General features: G+C 31.2%; 1 protein-coding gene across 3 annotated transcripts in view; it reads left to right on the top strand.

Annotated features, from left to right (window-relative positions):
• DMXL1 (Dmx like 1) overlaps window positions 1-20,423 on the top strand; it is a 131,369-nt gene that overhangs the window by 19,589 nt on the left and 91,357 nt on the right. For all 3 annotated transcript variants that reach the window (XM_031938849.1, XM_012542615.3, XM_031938842.1), the window contains exons 3-11: window positions 2,934-3,011; window positions 4,730-4,808; window positions 7,986-8,118; window positions 9,437-9,503; window positions 11,618-11,796; window positions 13,602-13,791; window positions 14,404-14,572; window positions 16,979-17,191; window positions 20,078-20,331. In XM_031938849.1, the coding sequence (XP_031794709.1) occupies window positions 2,934-3,011; window positions 4,730-4,808; window positions 7,986-8,118; window positions 9,437-9,503; window positions 11,618-11,796; window positions 13,602-13,791; window positions 14,404-14,572; window positions 16,979-17,191; window positions 20,078-20,331 (1,362 nt within the window). The remainder of the gene's footprint in view (window positions 1-2,933; window positions 3,012-4,729; window positions 4,809-7,985; window positions 8,119-9,436; window positions 9,504-11,617; window positions 11,797-13,601; window positions 13,792-14,403; window positions 14,573-16,978; window positions 17,192-20,077; window positions 20,332-20,423) is intronic.

Consider the following 20,423-nt stretch of genomic DNA (forward strand, 5'->3'; position numbering starts at 1 on the left):
CAAATGTCCCATACTCACTTAAAACTTGCTTATGTTAGTTAATTTTCAAAGGTAGGACTTTTCATTAGTAGGACAGTCAACTGGGGACCCAAATGAGACCAAACAAAACCAAATGAAAATTATTTGGCAAATGTTTGGAATCAGCACAAGGAAGATACTTTAAAGAAGTCTCTTTGTTAAGTAAGGGCCTCATTGTTAATGCTGGATAGATATTTCTTGAATGTAGAGCCTCATTTAAAATTATCAAAATTACATCTAAAGACCTCATATTGAATCACAAAATTAGAGTCTAGGTACTATGTCTCTTCTGTAGTATTGGCTTTACCCTATATAGGAATGTATAGTATCATCTATCAATGTTCTTAGCATGTTCTTTTTCTAATTCATACTGTACATTCCTATTGGAAAAAGTGAATACTAGAATGATTTGAGATTTTGTTAACTTGAAGTGGAGGAACTCTCCTCTGTTGAGGGAAGTAATCCATTTATTTATTAATTGGTAAATAAGTGCCCTGAAAGAGAATATAGAAATATTTAATGATTTGTTGTGGGTCACATAACACAGCCAGGATTAGAGACATTTTCACTTCTAGATTGTTCTAATTATTAGGAATTTTCTTATTTGCAAATTCTGGTTGGTTGAATTCAATTCAACAAATTCATTAATTGGGCAATCATTCCATTGAAGCAGATTACTGCACCTTCATCTGTTGGTAGATTGTTTGCAATTGTCTCTGTAAAAATCTCATCATTTACCCAAACTTCTAGTTTTGTTTGATCATCTGTATAACAAACATAATATATTGCCCAGGCTACAACTGAAGCTTTTTCAGTTTGGGCATGGTAGGGAGGTTGGTATATTGTAACTATTTTAGATCTGACTCTGACCCACAGTCTGAAATTAGTATTTTCTTGGAAAAATAGAGTATAAGTCATAAGGTAGATATGACTCAGTTGTGAATGAAATATAAGTCATAAGTCAAATATGACTTGGCTGTTTTGGTAAAAATAGAATGAATTCATTTAGTATTAATTGATTCAGAAAACTGCCATTTAAGTCCATGTTATATATTGAAGAAATATAGATTTCATATATTAAAAAACATTTTTCATTTTACTTATTTTTCTTTAGACTTTTGTAACTTTCACCAAGTTCTTTTTGACAATTTCAGGCCACACTGATTTGCATAGCATGAATTGTGTACATTAACTTCTATTTTGATGGAAATTTTTTTTACTTTATGTAAAATTCAATGCACTTCAATGCTTAGTTTAATTTGTGTTTATTTATGAAGAATAAGTAGGAGTTGAAAGAAGAAAGTAAAATTTCAGTTTCAGAAAAATTACTTTATCAGAAGTAAATGAAAGTAGGAAAAGGTATAATGAGTAAATATTGGTACAAAAGAAAGATAAACACATTTTCTGTAATTTCAAAGTTTCATTTGTTTCTCTTATAGATTTAAAATTTCAGGTTTTAAGAGGTCAAAGGATTGGGTAGAGACCCAGGATAGTTCAGTGTGAATATTTTTCTGGGGATTTTGAATCTCTTAGAATAGGATAGTCAAATGTGGAATCTAGAGATTTGACTAATTTACGGAGTTTTAAATTTGGAATGGAACAGTTTATCAAGGCAATTTCTTATGTGGAAGAATGAAGGTGCTGGCTTATATCTCTAGATGACTAGCTGTGTGAACATTAGACAATCCCTTCATCTCACTGGCCTTTGGTTTCCTTCTTTTGTAAAATGAAGAGGAAAAGTCTAAAATTCATTGGCTGTGAATGCTGGAGACTGCCACTAACTGTGTGACCTTGAACAGAGGAGTTCTTAAGATCTCAGTTCTATGAGAAAAATGAGAGGATTGTACTATATCATTTCTAAGGTCCTTTGTAAACTCCACTTTTGTGGCATCTTAAAGGAAGATACCTCTGGAAATGAATTGCTTCATTTTAAAAGAAGGAAATACTCAAGGGGTGGTTGAAAAAAATACCAAACCAAGTATGAGCTTTGATTTATGCATTCAACCTCTCTTGAAATAAATTGATTTGGGAGAATAATAAATTAATAGTGTTATATACTATACTCTAAAAAACATATTTCAGTCACTAGTGATAGTAGCATTTGATCTGGGATTTAGAGCAATAAGAAAGGTTAGAGATTATTTAATTCAATTACTTCATTTTACAAATGCAGAAACTTAGGCTCTGAAACCTTAAGGAATTTGCCTAAATTGCCATGAATACAGTAAGCAGTAGAGCTAGGAATGGAATCTTGAGCTTCAGATTCCTTATCTAATGATCTTTCCATAATACTTCATAAAAGTAGAATTAAGAAGAATGTTTGGATGGTATAGATATTATGAACTGGAAGCAATTTTAATTATGAAAGTATTATTTTTAATTCTTTTTAAAATTTAATATTTTGTTTCCCCTAATTACATGTTGACAATGTTAACATTGTATTTTCCAAATTTTGAATTCCAAATTCTCTACCTCTCTCCTTTCCTTTCCCCTCCCCTTCCATTGAGAAGACAGGTAATTTGACATAGTTACACATAAGTAGTCATACAAAACACATTTACATGGAAGGCATGTGAAAAAAGAAGCATAAGAAAGATAAAGAAAAAAAGATGTTTCAATCTGCAATTCGTATGCCACCAGTTCATTCTCTGGAGGTAGACAGCACCTTTCATCATTAAGCCTTTTGAAATTGTCTTGAATCTTTGTATTGCTGTGAATAGCTAAATTATTCACAATTGATCTAAATACTATGTTGTTGTATTTCACATGTAATTTTTAATTCTAAGAAAGCTTAGATATTTTTCTGCTGGAGGGTTATAGAGAAGAAAGCTACAAAAATTTTAGTGACCTACATAAAAATGTAATTAGTATTTCTTTGTCATGTTACATATTAAAATTAATTTTTCTACTTAAAGATTGCAGCATCATATGGAAATATTATCTGTGTTTTTGAGCCAGTTAACCTACTAAAACAAAAGAATACTTCTAATGTGGTAAGCTGTTTATCTTTTTTTTTTTAAGGGGTTTAAAATTTCCTTTTTATTGGAAGATTCTTTTCCTAATCTTCTATGAAGCACAGTGTATAAATCAATATTTAGAAAAATAATATCTATAGGATCTGGATTTCTGCATTGTTGAAGGTATATTAAGCATTTTCTTAACTATATTTTACTGCAGTTATAAACTAGTTCAGATTAACTATCTTGAAATTATTTTGATTTTAATGATTCTTTGCTTATTTTATTGGTAAGCATTTGAATACTTGAATAATTAAAATTTAGCAATAAACTATACAATAATTGCATTTTTCTACTTCCTTTATGAAATCTTCAAAGGTACATAGTAAAGCTTTGTACCTTTGAAATGCTTAATATATACCCATGTTTCTTTCTTTTTGCCTTTAATATAGTTGTAATTAGTATATTAGTATAGTACAAAAAATTGTGGAATGGCTTTTAAAAAAATGAAGAATAAGACCTGTAAAAAAAAGAACTGGGATTATTAAATGAATTCAGGATTATATGTAATAATTTTATGAATAAAAAGGATGACAGATAAGTGATCAGTTGTTGTTTTTTTTCCCTAACTCCCTTCAGGATGAAACTTGAGATTTCCAAAATAAGACGAAGTATCATTGTCAGATAAAATAATAATGGTTGCATATTTACACAAAACTTTATGCTTTTCAAATTACTTCATTCAGTATCTCATTAGCTGATATTAATTCCATCTTGAGGAAATTGAGATCTAGAAAAGTTTATTGAGTTGCCTAAGACATACACCTAATTTGTGACAGATCTTGGACTGGAATCCAAGTTTATTTTATTCCTAGATTATTGGGCTTTCTAACATATAACATGACATAAGAATTTATAATAATTAAAAACTAATACAGCCATTTAAAAATGATTTCACTGCAAAAAATGTCTTTATGAAATAAAGTTTAAAACAAAAGAAGCATTCATTATGTTATCTTTCTCTGCACATAATTGGGGATTCTGATAGTAGTTAGGAAAGCTTGAAGGAAAACCAATTACTTTATTGGAGAAAATAGTTTAGACTTCAGAAGTGACAATAAATGTACATTTAATAAAGAATGGAAGGAAACTAAATTAGAAGAAAGTCTCAGGGAAATATTTAAATCCTCATAAAAAAGCAGTATTACTTGATCTTTGTGGCTGTAGATCTTAAAATGTTTTTCTATAAATGAGAAATCTTAAATTAAATTTTCACAACTTCTCTTATTCTGGATTCTATTTTTTAATTTTATTAGTTCTAATCTTAGAGTCTCTTGGTGATGGATTATAACTTAACATCACAGAGATGACTAACAGTTAAGTTTAGATGTTCATTAAACAAATGAACATTAGTATAATAAAATAAGTGTCTAAAAGTGAGGCAATTTAAGATAATAGTGTCCAAAGGATTAAGTATATTTGTTCAACATTTGGTTGTTTCTATGGTGAGCACGGAAATAATAGTATGGAGTTTGTAATTTGGAGGCAAGTAATTTGAAGGAAAGATGTCTGAGCTACTGGAAGTAGGCCATATGTATATTAATTTCCTTCATCTAATTTACTTATCGCTAACTGAATTTCCCTTCTTTGGAAATGATTCCATGCACTGGGGATAAGCAACAAATTTATATATTTATTTCAGAGTGGGAAAAGGTGCTAATAATGCTCGTCTTAATCATTATTTTTAATTTTAGGAATTATATAATCAGTGGCAGAAAAGTGGCCAATTTTTTCTGGATTCCATGGCACACAATATAACTTGGGATCCCACAGGTAAGAAAATATCATTAAGTGAAACATGATATTTTGCCTAGTTATGAGAAGAGATTTGGTAACATTTCAACTTGAGAAATTTTCTGATATTCTGAATAACAGATCTTTGATTCAGAAAAATGCAACATAGCTTGTATTTCCATTTATGTTCTATAAATTGATATGTAATTATTTAGAGAGATCATAAAAAGTATTATCATTATTTTAATTACTATGGAATTGTAGAAAGGATAGGCCAGTGACCCATCACGTTTCATTGTGTTGACTGTAACAATGCTTTTAAATCAGATGATACTTAAACTCTTAATTTAAACTCTTTATTAAAAAGGGATGAACATCTTTTAAAAGTATATTTGATGATGGATTTCAACCTATGTGCACTAACTATTGGTAATCTTCTTAATCTTAGTTTATTTAACCTTCAGAATTAAAAAATACTTTTCTTTTTGTAATTTGTAAGGAGATTGATAATCCTATGTTTGCTTTTAGAATATACAATAATTTGATAAATATACTATTCTGTAAACATGTTAAAAGTACAGAGGATGCTGAAAAGTACTGAGGTGAGAAAAAGTTAAGAACAATAATATAGAATAAATATAGAAAGTACGATTATACCAAGTTGAGGAAGCCTTTGAATTCGAACTTTTATTTGTTAGGCAGTAGTGAGCAACTGAAGGTTTTTGAGCAGGTGAGAAATATATGTAAGTCTATGAATTAGGTGCATTAGTGGGACAGCAGTACGAAGGATGGTTTGGATGGGAGGGAGAAAAGAGGCAGGATAGTATATTAGTAAGTTAACTATTGTAATTCAGGTAGACAATAATGAAAATTCTAGAGTAGCAATAGTGGAAATAGAAGTATAGAATGAATGTGAGGGATAATTAATGTATTGTAGAATTAACAAAACTTGGAAATTTATTGGATATGAGTTAAGGGAAGAATTAAAGATAACATCAAGATTTCAAACATAGAATATAAAATGTGGTGTTCCTTAAAGAATATAAAATAAAATGGAGGAACAGAAATAGAAGGAAAGCTACTAGATAAGTTTTTTGTTTATTTCAGGTACCAGTGGAATATCCATGGAAAAATATTGGTATTTGATAATATGCATGTCTAGAGCTTGGGCTTACTGGTTATGGCTAGAGATTTAGTTTAAAATTGTTTTAGTTATTATGAAACCAAGTTCTCATCATTGCTGTCACAGTTGCTGTAATCTTGCCTGAAGGTTTTTAGTGCTTCAAACTTTTACTCATTATCTGCTCCAGTTTTCAATGTGAAATTATACGGTGTGAAAGATGTCTACATCTTTCTAAGATTATTACTAATTTTGGTTAAAGAAAGTAAAAACTACATTACTTTGAGACTCAAGCAGATCACTAACTTCTATTCTAGTTCTACTTTAGCCTTTACTAGTCTACACTAAACATATTTTAATAGAAATATAAAAACATTCTCTACCTTATCCTAAATCTTCTTAGTCTCAGCAAAATTTAAAAACATCACCCTACCCAACTCTCCCAAGAAGACAATTTTAATTATTCTGCTTTCTTGAAAATCAGTTCAAATCAGTACTTACTATGTGCTAAGCCTTGTTAACTCAAAGAAAGACCAAAAAGTAATCTCTTCTCTCAAGGAACTCATAGTTTAGTGGAAAGACAATATGCTAACAACTATGTACACATAAGATATTTTCAGCAAAGGGATGGGGGGTTAGCCTTAATGAGGCTCACAAAAGAGTATTATATATATGGCATTATTATATTATTCATTAAGAAGCTCAATGGTGGGAATAAGTGTAAGAATACTTAGAAAGTAGGAAGGGGCCAGGTAGTGAAGGACTTAAAACACCAGAGTATTTTATTATTGATCTGATCCTTGAGGTAATAGGAATTCATTGAGGGAGAGGATGACATGGTCAGACCTGTGTTTTAGGAAGATAATTTTGGTTACTGAGTGGAAGATGTATTGGAGAGAGGAGAAGGAAGAGAGGGAGAGATATTATCTAGGTATGAAGTAATGAAAGCCTTTCCTTGGGTTATGGGAGTGTCAGAATAAAGAAGGATCATATAGGAGAGGTATTATAAAGGTAAAAATGACAGGCCATGTTAATTAATTGGAGATGAGGATGAAGTGAGAAAATGAGCATGATATTTAGGTTGTAAAATGTGAATAACCAGGAGAATGATGGTGTCCACAATAGTAATAGGAAAGTTATGAAGTAGGGAGGTTTCTTGGCAAAAGATAAATAAGTTCAGTTATACATAGATTGAGTTTAAGACATCTACAAATCATCTAATTCAAGAAGTCCAATAGGAAGTTGGAAACATGAATCTGTAAATTGGGAGAAAGTAAGAGTAGATGTAATTGTCATTATCACAGAGATAATTGAATTCATGTTTTCTGATGAGAACATCCAGTGAAATACTATATAAGGAGAAGAGAAAAGTGCCCAAACCCTGGAGAATATCTATTGTTATAGGATATGACCTAAATAGAAGTTCAGCAAAGAAGACTGAGAAGGAGCACTCTAATGAGGGAAACCAGGGGAGGAAACAGGAAACAAAAACCTAAGGAAAAAAGAATATAAGGGAAAGAAGAGTGATTGATTTGGTCAAAGGTTACAAGTAGTCAAAAAGGATAAAGATTGAGAAAAGGCCATTAGAGTTGACAATTAATTGGTAACTGGAGATAGTTCAGTGAAGACTGAAATTGGAAGCCAGAATGCAGATATCAGAAGAAAATAATAGGAAAGGAAGTAAGACACTAACTGTAGATTGCCTTCTAAAGATGCTTAGTCATGAAAGGGAGGAGGGACATAGACTGCTAGCAGGAATGAACATTTTGAGGTTGGGGGGAACATAGGCATGTTTATAGTCAGTAGGGAAACATCCAGTAGATAAGGAGTGATTTGAAGGTTAATGAGAGAGTAGGGGTTATAGAGGGACCAGTCTTCTGGAAAAAACTAGATGGAATGGGATCATTTTTGCATGTAGAGTGGTTTTCCATGTGAGTCAGTAGTGAAGGCGATAGTGGTAAAAGTTATCTGCATGGTATAAAATGAGAAAGAGAAGAGAGAGTGTAGTGTGGAAGGAGGGAAAACCATGGAACATTTTATAAAATATATATAATGTTGTATAGAGAAAAAATAAATTATGCCTTATATCATTTTAGGTAGTCGTCTTTTAACTGGTTCTAGCTGTTTGCAACTTTGGTCAAATATTAACTCAGAAAAGCAGTGTGAAGATGAAAATTCTGAAAAAACAGATCTTAATTTTGGGGATTGGCGATGTATCTGGCACTGTAGGTAAGTAGCAAATATGCAAATAAAATCAGTTTTTAAATTATTTTAACATCATAAATTTATAGAATTATAATTACAAGAGGTATCAAGTATTATTTATTTTCTAGAAAGGAAAATTGAAAACCAGAGGGGTTATGACTTGACTAAGGTCATAAAAGTAGTCAGAGTCAAAAGCTTTTCATAAATGAAGGGCAAACAGCAGCAGCAACAGTCTGAAGTAGGATTTGAACTCAGGACATCATTTGACTCCAGATGCAATGCTTTTTTTTTTCACTTTACCACACTATATTTGAAAATGTTTGATAACTCTTCCTTAATGTGTATATAATAATGTATATGATAACGTTACCTTCTTTAGTGTTAAATGGAAAAGGATTGTCTATTTTCTATCTTAGATGGATAGGGCAGGGTGAGAGTGGAGAAAGGAGGAGAAGTTGAGTAGATATGTAAAGCACAGCATACATAAGGAGATAAAATAATAGTAGGAAATGTGCTAGATCTTGATATAAAAGAATATTATGTCTCAAAAAAGTGTCAAAGAAGATTTTTTTTATCATACTTATAACCAGGATTATACCAGATCAGTCAAAACCCATTAGGTAATTTAGCTTGGAAAATACTGCTATTATTGGTCAAAACTACTTGATGTTGGAAAAGATTTATAAAATTCTAGAAGTCTAGTCACCAACAGCCCTATTTTTGAAATTTCAGCTTTTGTGGGGGGAGAAACCTATACTGTGGTCTACTTCTTAGAATCTAGCATTTAAAAGGGATGACTAGAAGCAAGTCTCACTATATTCGGGTGAGATGACATAGAAAATATTTTGTTCATTTCTGTAAATGCTTATTTTATGTTTTAAAATAAATTCCACTATTCTGTATATTATATATGTATGTAATTATATGCATATATATGTATTTATCTTTACATATATATTATACACATAAAAATTGGATCTCTGTCCTTAAAATTTCCATCTTTAAAGCAATAATTCTTTATGTATTTTGTATTACAAATGTAGGATTACTGTAAAAATTTAAATTTTAAATAATCTTAGGTATTAACTTATTTGATACCTCATTTTCTAAATCTAGAAGTTTTTTTATTGACTTATGTTTATAAAATGTTTATTTTATGAGAGAATATAGAAGTGAATTTTATATGAGAACAATATATGTTTGGGCATGGGAGTTTGAATTTTTCATCAGTAATTGAAATAGATTGCTCCAGTATAATAGAGAAACATAGTATTGAATGTTTTTTTAATTTTATTCTTGAAATGGTCAGAGTGATGATGATAGTTGTTTGTATATTTTATAGAACTGCTTCTCAAGTTCATCTAATGAGATTTTCACCTGATGGAGAATTTTTTGCTACTGCTGGAAAGGTAAATATTAACACTTCTGATAGTATGTTGTTTTAATTTTATTTTACTTAAGTAACTAAATGCTACTAAATTTAAGTAACTAAAGTGCTACCACTACTTGTTCATTATTGGAAATTTAAGAAGAAAACGAAAATATCTTAAAAGTACAATAATTGTATCCAGGTGTAAATACTTATAAATACTACATATAAATATAAATAAAACTTGGATCCTGAGTTTGATATAGGTATCAAATATTGATTCAGATATATATATATATATATATATATATATACACATACATATATATATTATTATTATTATTTTTGCTTCTGATTGTTATTTAGTTGCATGGAAAATTATATAAATATTAATATACATTTTACATAATTTTATCAACTTCATATAACTTTGTTCCCATGAATGAATAATGCTTTATTATGTCAGAAGAATGAATAGGAGAAAAATCCTTTATTTTATGTTGTACAGTGGAAAGAGCAGTTAACATGGAGAAAAAAGACATGATTTAAATTCTGACCTCACTGTTTATTAGCCAGGGGACCCCTGATCTCTTATAATCTCTTGACTTGCCACCTCTCCTTCTGCCTTTCTTTACCAAAGCCTCACTGTGACCTACAATCTCATGTAATTTAGTTCTCTTCCAGATCACCACCCTTGCACTAGTCATACTGTCATTTATGAAGTACTACAACTCTGTCCTGTCCTCTTGAGTTACTAGTCCCCTTATATTGCCCGTTATGCCTTATATAGCTTTCATTTTGTATCACTTCCATTATCTGCTGCCTTTGCAGCACACATTTGCTTTGACTAGGTTCACTTTAATTTTTCTTAAAACTTTGATTGGGTCCTCAATGTTGCTAGACAATAGTAATATTATCAATAATATTACTATTGTCAACTTATTACATTTTACAGAAAAATAAAATTTGGCAATTTTCTTTGAATTCCTTCTTCTGTATCTCATATCACTTAAATACCTTCTGGCAGCCAAATTGCCCAGTGAATAGAGCACTAGGCCAGGAGTCAGGAAGACTCATTTTCTTGAGTTCTGGCCTCAGATAATTACTAGCTGGGTGACCTTGGGCAAGTCATTTAAACCCTGTTTGCCTCAGTTTCCTCATCCTTAAAAAGGAAATGACAAAACATTTCAGGATCTCTGCCAAGAAAATTTCACTTACACTTTACTCCCATCACATTCTCTTTAGTCCAATGATCCTGGCTTCCTGGATATTTCATGAACAAAACACTTCTCTAAACTCCATATATTTTCTATGTTATTCCCCATGCTTTTTATGCTTTCCCTCCCTAGCTCACCTGCTGACTTCCCTGTCTTCCTTTAAGACCCAACTAAAATTCCATCTTCAATGAGAAGCCTTTTTCAACCCCTCGTAATTCTAATTTTATTCTATATATAGCTTGTTTGTACATATATTTGCTTATTGTTTTCCCTACTAGATTGTGAGCTCCTTAAAGTCAGGAGTCATCTTTTATCTCTTTGTATCTTTAAACCCTTAGTACAGGGCCTGGTCAATAGTAAATGCTTAATAAATGTTTATTTACTGTCTGATTGGCAAGCCATTTAATCTCTTTGGGCTTCAGTTTTTCTCATTTGTAAAATGGGGATGAAATATTTACCTTTTAGAATTGTTGTGAGAAACAAATGAGGCCACTTTTTAAGTATATAAACTGCAGACAGTTTCCATTCTATATCAATAGAAGGAGTTTTGTTTCCTGCAGTGGAATTTCTTATACAGATACAATCTCAGGTCTAGTCCCAAAAGAGCAAATAAAAGTGCTCCTAAATCATAAAGCATATTATTAAACTACATTTATTACTTAGGTATCCTGTTAGTATTCATGCCATTAGCCATTATTTTTGGACTATTTTTTTTTAAAGACTTACGAACCATCCTTTTAAGAAAATTTTAAAACTGATGGGAAACAGCATCTTAATATGACAAAAGCATTTCAAAATGTAAAGCTTTATTAGAAAATCTTATTTTAGTTCTTTACCAATAAAGTTGATCCTTGTTTTGATTCTTTTCTAAAATGAATGAACCTTTTCTTTTTTGGTTGTTGGGCTTTTTTTTTTTTTTTTTTTTTTCTCTCTTTAGGATGACTGTCTTTTGAAAGTGTGGTATAATACAGACAGCTGGCGGTCCACAGTTACCTCTCAAGATAAAGGTCTAGAAAAACAAACACAAGGAGAAGTTGACTTTTCATTTGTTTACCTGGCACATCCTAGAGCTGTTAATGGATTTTCCTGGCGGAAGACCAGCAAATATATGCCTAGGTCAGTGATTAGTTTTTCAATGGTATGAAGACATTGTGAACAATGATTTCTTTGCTTACTTTTAGAGATTCTATTAAGTATAGAACTTCAGAGGCTGAGAAGATTTGAGTGCTCAAATAAATAGTGGAGCTAATAATATCATTGACTAGATATTATATCAAGATTTATGACCCAATGAAAGGTTATTCTTTTTTTGTTGACTTGTTAAAGAGAGAGTTTCTTTGACTGAAATTAATGCTTTCTCGAGAAATCTAGAATATAAATTCACTATAGCTACATGATCGCCACTCTTGATCAGCTGTCAGCAACCATTTTTCTTGATTTGTTTGTTACTCCTCAATTGGTGAGACATAAGTAGTATTAGTAGTTGAGTTTTAAGATTTGATAGAACAAATATGACTTATATAAAAGACTATGATGTAAAGCTTTTTGATTTTTTGTAATTTCTTAGGTATACTCTTCATATTTTCATGCTTTATTCAACTAATCATTTAATTATTCATCAATTAATCATTCTACACTTTTATCTGTATATTAGGTTTAATGTGGACTCTTCAATTTTGTTTTTATATTTTTTATTTAATAATATGAATCAAGTTAAATATTTTTATGTACTAATTGTCTTATAATTTCTTGGGTATCAGAATAAAAATTTCAAAAATTAAGTAGTTTTTCTTTAGGATATATAGTAATACTGACACATTGTTAAAACAACTGCTACAGTTTTTTTCTTTGTCTTCTGAGAGATGTAATTATATTTCTTTCCTATTTTCTGTTTATATTTTTCTTAATCCCTAGATTGCTCCCCTATATATATTTTCCCCCCATTTGGCTTTGTGTCATAAAATAAAACATTCATAATCACCAAGTAACATTTTAGATTATTACTATAATAGAACTACAGTTCTTTTATTTTAAATCATTCAAACTGACATTTATACATCTTTTTTTTCAAATACATGAATTGAAATAAAAGTGAGTGGGTTTTAATCCTTTTGGCTAATGCTATTTTATTAAGAATAAAAATAAACTATATTTATTGTAAAAATCAAGAAAATTGTTCAGAAAATCTATCAAAGAAATATATTTAATCCCCAAGCTATCTTTTATTTTCTGTTGTTATCTGTAGATCTCAAGGTCTTTCTTGGGATTAGGTCTTTGCCTGGCCTAAAATAAAGGTAAATAAAATTAGCAGAAATTGCTGTGACAACCTCTCTGAATGTTTCAAGAATCATATACTTGTTGTGTCTCAGTTATTCTAAATTTTATGGATCTCTAGGATATAGAATGTTTGCCTACTATTTGATTTTCTACTTTGTTTTCCTATTGCACATCTACTGATAGCTAGTTTGTATGAATTTTGGGCCACTTATTTTCTTCTTTTCTTCAATATAGTCGAGATATTTTTAAAATGCTTAGCACAGTGTTTGTCACATGGTTGTTGCTTAGTAAGTTCCTCCTTTTTCTTCTTCCTCCATTCCTATTTCAACCATTTTCATATGAGACTGAGTTTCATTCAAGGCAGCATTAGTGATTATGGCATGCTACGAAACTGTTTTAGAAATCATAGTAGTTGCTGAATTAAAAATTCTAGAGACAAATACAATGGTATAAAAAGCTGTTGCATTGAATCAGAGGTTTCTTATATAATCAAGGTTGTAATCTTTTGAACACATTAAATATTTACTATAAACTTTTCTTCATTGATACTTTTAAGTTGAACATATATTTAAGCAATAATAGATAATTTCCATGCTAATTTTCTGCATCAGATATGTATTTTCAATATTGCTTTTTTTCCACAGAGCTTCTGTATGTAATGTATTGTTGACTTGCTGCAAAGATAATGTGTGTCGTTTATGGGTAGAGACTTTTTTACCGAATGATAGTCTCTTATATGAAGGAAACTACAACCATTGGAATGATTCAGTTAATTTAACAAATAACTTCAAGAGAAATGCTTCCAGTAAGGAAAGAGTTCAAAATGCTTTGGAAGTGAGTGCTGTGGTTTAGATGTCTCATTTTAACTACAAGATTTGGGAGTGATTTTAATAACATGTCTTTTAAATCATGGAATCAAGTTTTGGCAATTGTGGTCATCCACCTTGAATTCTTTGTTTCTTAGATGACTGAATTGTCTGACAGTAATCTTAATTTAAATTCAAGTAGATTTAACTTAGCTAGGTGAAATTATAGTCATCTAAATATAAAAAAACCAAGACTCAGGAAAAAAAAGTATTATTACAAAATTTTTGAAGTATTATGAGATTTTTTCAATGAAAAAAATAACAATTTTAAAAATACCAGATGACTTAAGAAATGGAAATAAGTTTTATTTATTTGAAAAAAATAAATGCAATCTGAGCAAGAGAACTGAAGTTGCCATAGAATATAGTTTCTAGCTTTTTTCTTAACCTAAAACTTTGAGGTTATGTAATTTAATAAATAAGAGAAATAGTGTTGGAATTGATTTCACTTGAGGAGAAAAGTTTTGTTCTTGAGCATTATTAGTCAGTTGTCAATATATTTGTACTTCTTAAAACAGACATATTAAGTAAAACATAGTTAATGAGAATAAGGACATTCTAAAATATTTTTTCCATGTAGGTCAACCTGAGGCATTTTCGTAGAGGACGAAGAAGATCACTTGGACTTGTAGCACATACTGGCTACCTACCACATCAGCAGAATCCTCATCAGGTCCATAGGAATACCCCTCTGCAAGCCAATGCTCTTTGTCACTTTCATATTGCAGCCAGCATCAATCCAGCCACAGGTAATAACTCTAGATTCCCCCCAAAAAGTTTTATGTAGAGTAGTATTATGAAACTCTTTTTAGTACCTAATCCATGCATGTTATTACTTTTGTATTTTATAGGTAACAAAATATGAAATGTGGGTACCAAATACAGTGGAAAAAGTATTTGATTTAGAGCAAGAAGAACTGGTTTCCAATTTGACATTGGGCATATCCTATAACCCTTCCGAGTCTCATTTTTCTTTGTATTTAAAATGGAGGGGTTTGAATTAGATGGCTATTAAGATTTCTTACAGATCTATGATCCTGTGATTTTATGATATAGAGTTGGAAGGAAATTAAGAGATAGTTCAATCTGCTTTATTTTGGGGATGAAGAAACCCAGATCTTGATTAAATGATTCACCTGATATCTTGCAAGTCGTAGGTAGGTAGTAGAACTGAGATTCAATTAAAACTATTCTGAGATACTACCTCATACTTATTAAATTGACTAATAGGACAGAAAAGGAAAATGACACATGGTAGAGGGTATGTGGGAAATATGAGACATTAATGCATTTTTGGTGGAGTTGTGAACTATTTCAACCATTGTATAGAGCAATTTGTATGCTTCCTAAGGGTAGAGACTTTTTTTATATATACTAAATATTAATAGTCTCTCATATGAAGGAAACTACAATCTTTGGATTAATTCAGTTAATTTAACAAATAACTTTAAGTGGCTGCAAGACCATTACTAGTCTGTATGTATCATATATATTAGTATCTGAATACAAATTGAAACATACTTTCTTTTACTTTATTTTTCTTGAAGGTTACTTCCCCCCCATGAGGGAATTGTGTTTTCTTTTACAACATGACTATTATGGAAATATTTTGCATGACCACACAAGAATAATCTATATCAAATTACTTTCCTTCTCAATTTGGGAAGAGAAGGGGAAAAGAATATTAAAGATTGTTTTTACATGTAATTGGGAAAAAGGAAAAAACTAAATAAAAAATATTTCTCCAAGAAAAAAAAAATCTCAGAATCTAGGAAGTTGTTGATGTCTACAGCACAGATTGGTACATAAATTTATAATTTTAAGGGATTTTAGAGGTCATTGAGTCCAGTTCTTTCAGTTTAGATGACAAGACTTCAGAGTTTCAGTGATTTGATCATGGTCATACTAAGCTGTATGAGATAAGATTTGAATCCAGTTCTCCTTAATCCAAGTCCAGAGGTTTATCCTAAATTCATGTGAGCTAATGAAAACTTTGGAATATACCTCTAGTTAGGAGATAGGATAAAGATGACTAACCAGCACAGGAATTAATGAAGCGGTAGTCAGATAGATAGGAGATCCAACAGAGAACAGTGTCATGAAATCCTAGATAGGAGATAATATATAGACAGAGTAGTAGACAGCATAAATGCTGTATAGAGGCCAAGAAGTATGATTATTGAGTAACAGCCATCAGATATGACAAAGATCACTAATAACTTTGGAGAAGGCAGTTTAGATGAGCATTTATTGCTATTGGACCTTATTTCTTACAATTGAAGAGTGAATGACAGGAGAGGAAGTAGAATGAATGAGCTTTTCCCAAAGTTTTGATTAGAATTAAGTGATGATAGTGTCATGTGAATTTTTTTTTAAGGATGATTTTTCCATTTAACCATAAGTTCTTCTGTCTTTGATTTCTTTCATAGTGAGGTTAATATGATTCAATTTCTCCATTAATGTTTCCATTGATTTGACAGGGAGCTCACAAATAATTACCAGTACCTAAGTTAAAGTGAATCTCAGATCCTTTATTTCCATATCCAGCTTCTGCCATGGGTACAGCATCAGAAGAACATGATCACAAGTTTGCCAACATGAAGTTATTCATTATCATGTGCTTAGTTTACTGTTGGCGAGATTTTGATGCTTTAGTGAGATGATTCCTCAAAAAGTAGGCATATTAGAAGTTATTGAAAGCAATCTCCTCATTTTACAAATGAAGAAACTGCAGCTCAGTATTCAAGTGATTTGTCGAATTGTAAATGGCAAAGTTGAGATTTGAATCTAGGTTTTCTAAATTTTTTTCTGTTGTATAACATAACAGCATCCAGAATCTATGTTCTGCTACCATAATTTTTAAGATCCCAGAGTGTCCTGTATACCAAGATGTGTCAGTAGAGTAAAAAGAACTTTATGGAAGAATCAGCTCTTTATTGATTAAAAAATTATCTTTGTACATTAATGGAGGAACTGAATCATATTAAACCTTGCCATGAAGGAAATCATAGCTACAAAGTGGTCTGTGTGTAGATAATATTTATTTTAAACCTTTGACTAGTCTTTCTATGATAAACAGTGACAAAAATATGAAGCTCACATGTTACATGATCAGGTAGAACATAATTGATTTTTTTGTCATTTTTGCTTTGTAGACATTCCGTTACTTCCTTCTATTACATCTCTCAGCCTTGGTGAAAATGAAGAAAAGAGTGGGCCTTTTGTTGTACACTGGCTTAACAATAAAGAATTGCATTTTACTTTATCAATGGAAGTCTTTTTACAGCAGCTTCGAAAGAGTTTTGAACAGCCACCTTCAGAAGCTAGTATGGAAGAATCTAATCAAGTTAATGGAAAATCTGATGAAGGTAATGGCTTAAGGAAAATAAGGAATACCTATAATAGTTTGATTCAGTTAAGTTTTTCTTTAGCACATGTATGCATTTTTATATCATAAGGAATAAGTAATGATATATTTAAATGCTTAGTATGTCAAGGTATTATATATGGTACTATGTGGAATATAAAGAACTAGAAGATGGATTTTGCCCTCAAGAAAACAAACTAGAATTTTCATCTATATAACCAAATTTCCCATTTTTCCCCACCCCTACTCTTCCAAATAGTATCTTCCGATGTCTTTATAAAATCTACTTTAAGGCTCAGCCACCAGCCTGAAACTGCTTTATCCAAGATTAATCAGTGTGTACTTGGCTTCTTTCATTCCTCATCTTTCTGACTGATTAGAGTATTGTTGACTATTCTCTCCCTCTTCCTGTATCCTAGTTTCTTCTTTTTGCTTCTTTGTCACTATTTCCTGCTGCTCTGACCAGACCATTTTCAGTTTCCTTTGATGGATTATTAATCCTTGCCCACAGTTGTGGACATTCCCCAAGGTTTTGAACTGGAAGCTCTCTCTCTTTTTTTCTATTTACCCTTTCTTGGTGATTTCAACTTCCAAGTTGCTACCTCTGATGATTTTCAATTCTCAATTTTATATGTCTTGTCCTAATCACTTTTTTTTCCTTTTTTTTTTTTGGTGAGGCAATTGGAGTTAAGGACTTGCCCAGGATCAAACTGGTAGAAAGTGTGAAGTGTCTGAGATTGGATTTGAGCTCAGGTCCTCTTGATTTCAGGGCCTATCCATGTCCTACTCACTCTTGAACTCATTTCACATCAGTACTATTTATCTCTACTTAGATATACAGTCTATTTCCATTTAGGTGCTAAATCTTCTTAAACCTGTTTGATTATCTCACTGCAATCAGTCAGCATTTATCAAGTGCTTCCTGTGTGTTAGGCATTAGCGGTACAAATAAAAAGAGTGAAATGATTCCTATTCTCAAGGAGCTTATGTACTAAGGGAAGAAATAATAAGCACACATATAGGTGAATACAAAATAAATATAAAGAGAATTGACATAAACAAATATAAGGCTGGGAGGTCACTACCACTTGTAGTGGGGGGGCGGGGGGGGGGGGGTGGATCCGGAAAAGCCTCTTTTGGAAGGTGGTTTTTGAGCTGGTTTTTGAGGTGGTTTTGAGGAGTTTTTGTCTGTGCTCTCCAGCCCTCCAATCAGAAGAGAGAGCCAGCTAAGGAAGCCTAGAGAATGTTAAGTTTCAAAAAACATATCATTCTGCATGCTGATAAGATTTCAGATGATCAGCTTTTTTTAGGCATGCTAGATATTCCTGGAGAGGAAACCTAGCAGGACTGCTGATACAAAATGAATTAGAATGAACTGTCATCCTACTTTTCCTCTGCTTTATAGAATCCTTAGCTTTCTTCAAGGATTAGTTCGGGTGCTGCCTCCTATAAGAAATCTTTAATTAATTTAATTAATTAATTAAATCTTTAATTAATCCTTCCCTCTTCTCAAATCATTTTTTATTATTTGTCTGACAAATTATATCCTACAGGAAGGTGTAAATTCCTTGAGGACAAATGTTATTTTTCAAATTTGTCTTTCCATCCTTAGCATCTAGCACAATATATTTCTTGACTTAAATTATATTAAAGTTTTTATTAAAGTTTTAAAATTATGTATGTGATGACAGATTCAGAAACTGTGGTACCTCTGGCCCTAAATTATACTCGCAAATATAATTATATATAACAATAATTGTAATAATATAATCATAACACATAGTATTATATGCAATATATTAATCATAGCATATTATAATAATTTATAGTGATGTGTGTAATGTCCTGGTTTGCTTTCTGGAGGTCTTGGGACTAGCCTTCATTTCAGCAGAGCAATCACCATGAGAATAGCCAGGGATAAAGTCCAACTTCTTTATTATCTCCTTCACAGTCTGTCTCCTTCACTTGGCGCCTGGCTAGCTTTCTGGAGGGCCTTCAGACAGGACTTGGTCTCAGTGGAGAAATGAAGGAGGACAGGCCAGCCACCAGGATGGTGGTCCTTGTTGGCTCTTATATACTCTATTATAAGTACATCATTGTAGGTGTCAATCTTGTAAAACTATATTAAGTACTAAGTACATGTAAAACTAGATAACCATTGTCTTATCAGTTCCACAGAGTTAACATCTTGTTGTAGGACTAAATCAATCATACTGAGCCTTAAGTAAATTTCTCCAAAGTTCCTGCCCTTTACAGATGTGATATAATAATACATTAATAATTTTAAAATGCTCTTAACTGCTTGCTCAGGTTTAGAAAAATCATAACAAGATACATCTACAACATTGGACTAGAAACTTTTCTTAAATGTTTGCTACATTGAGAAATATGTTGATTTTGAGTTTTAAAAACTGATGTTTTTTGGTTGCAAAGAATAGATGAAATATTAATTATAATTGTAGAACACAAGCACTAGCAACATTAATTTAGTAGAATATCAAGATTTCATTTGGTGAATATAACAACTGAAATGAGATTAAGCATGGAATCACTTTTGTGATTGTCCTAATATCTGAAAAGGCTGCAGATTTCATGTTGATATCCTTTCTTGGAAGGCTAGGTTTATATTAGGACTAGTGTTAATAAATATAATTTTAAAAACTTATGACTATATAAATATAATAATAAGATTATTAAAATAAAACTTTACAGTATTTTACAAGGATAGTCTTTAAAGTACTGTACATATTCCTAAAGTAAGTTTCCTTTTTAAAATTCATTTATGAAACTTAGATACTAATTTAAACTTTATTGCCTTTCTCGTAATTCTTATTAAATTTGTAACATAATTGCATTTACTTAATTCATTAATACTTTTTTCTACCAGAAACAGATGATGCTGCTGATGATCTGAAAGCAATTCCTGAAAAAAGAGAGTTGAGTAGTGAAAAAAATATACTCAATTCAAGCTGTATACCCTTACCATCTGCTATTATTGATCATCAGATTGAAGTGCTTCTGTCTGAATGGAGTAAGAATGCAGACATGCTTTTCAGTATTCATCCAGTGGACGGTTCTTTGCTGATATGGCATGTGGATTGGCTGGATGAATATCAGCCTGGTATGTTTCGCCAGGTGCAGGTACGGTTATTATGTCAGCTGGTGTACTACTATTTTTTAAAAAAATATACTTGCTTAATTGTAATTCAGTTTTTTATATCTTTATACAATAT

This window comes from Sarcophilus harrisii, chromosome 1 (assembly GCF_902635505.1).
Source record: "Sarcophilus harrisii chromosome 1, mSarHar1.11, whole genome shotgun sequence".
NCBI classification, from domain to species: Eukaryota; Metazoa; Chordata; class Mammalia; order Dasyuromorphia; family Dasyuridae; genus Sarcophilus; species Sarcophilus harrisii.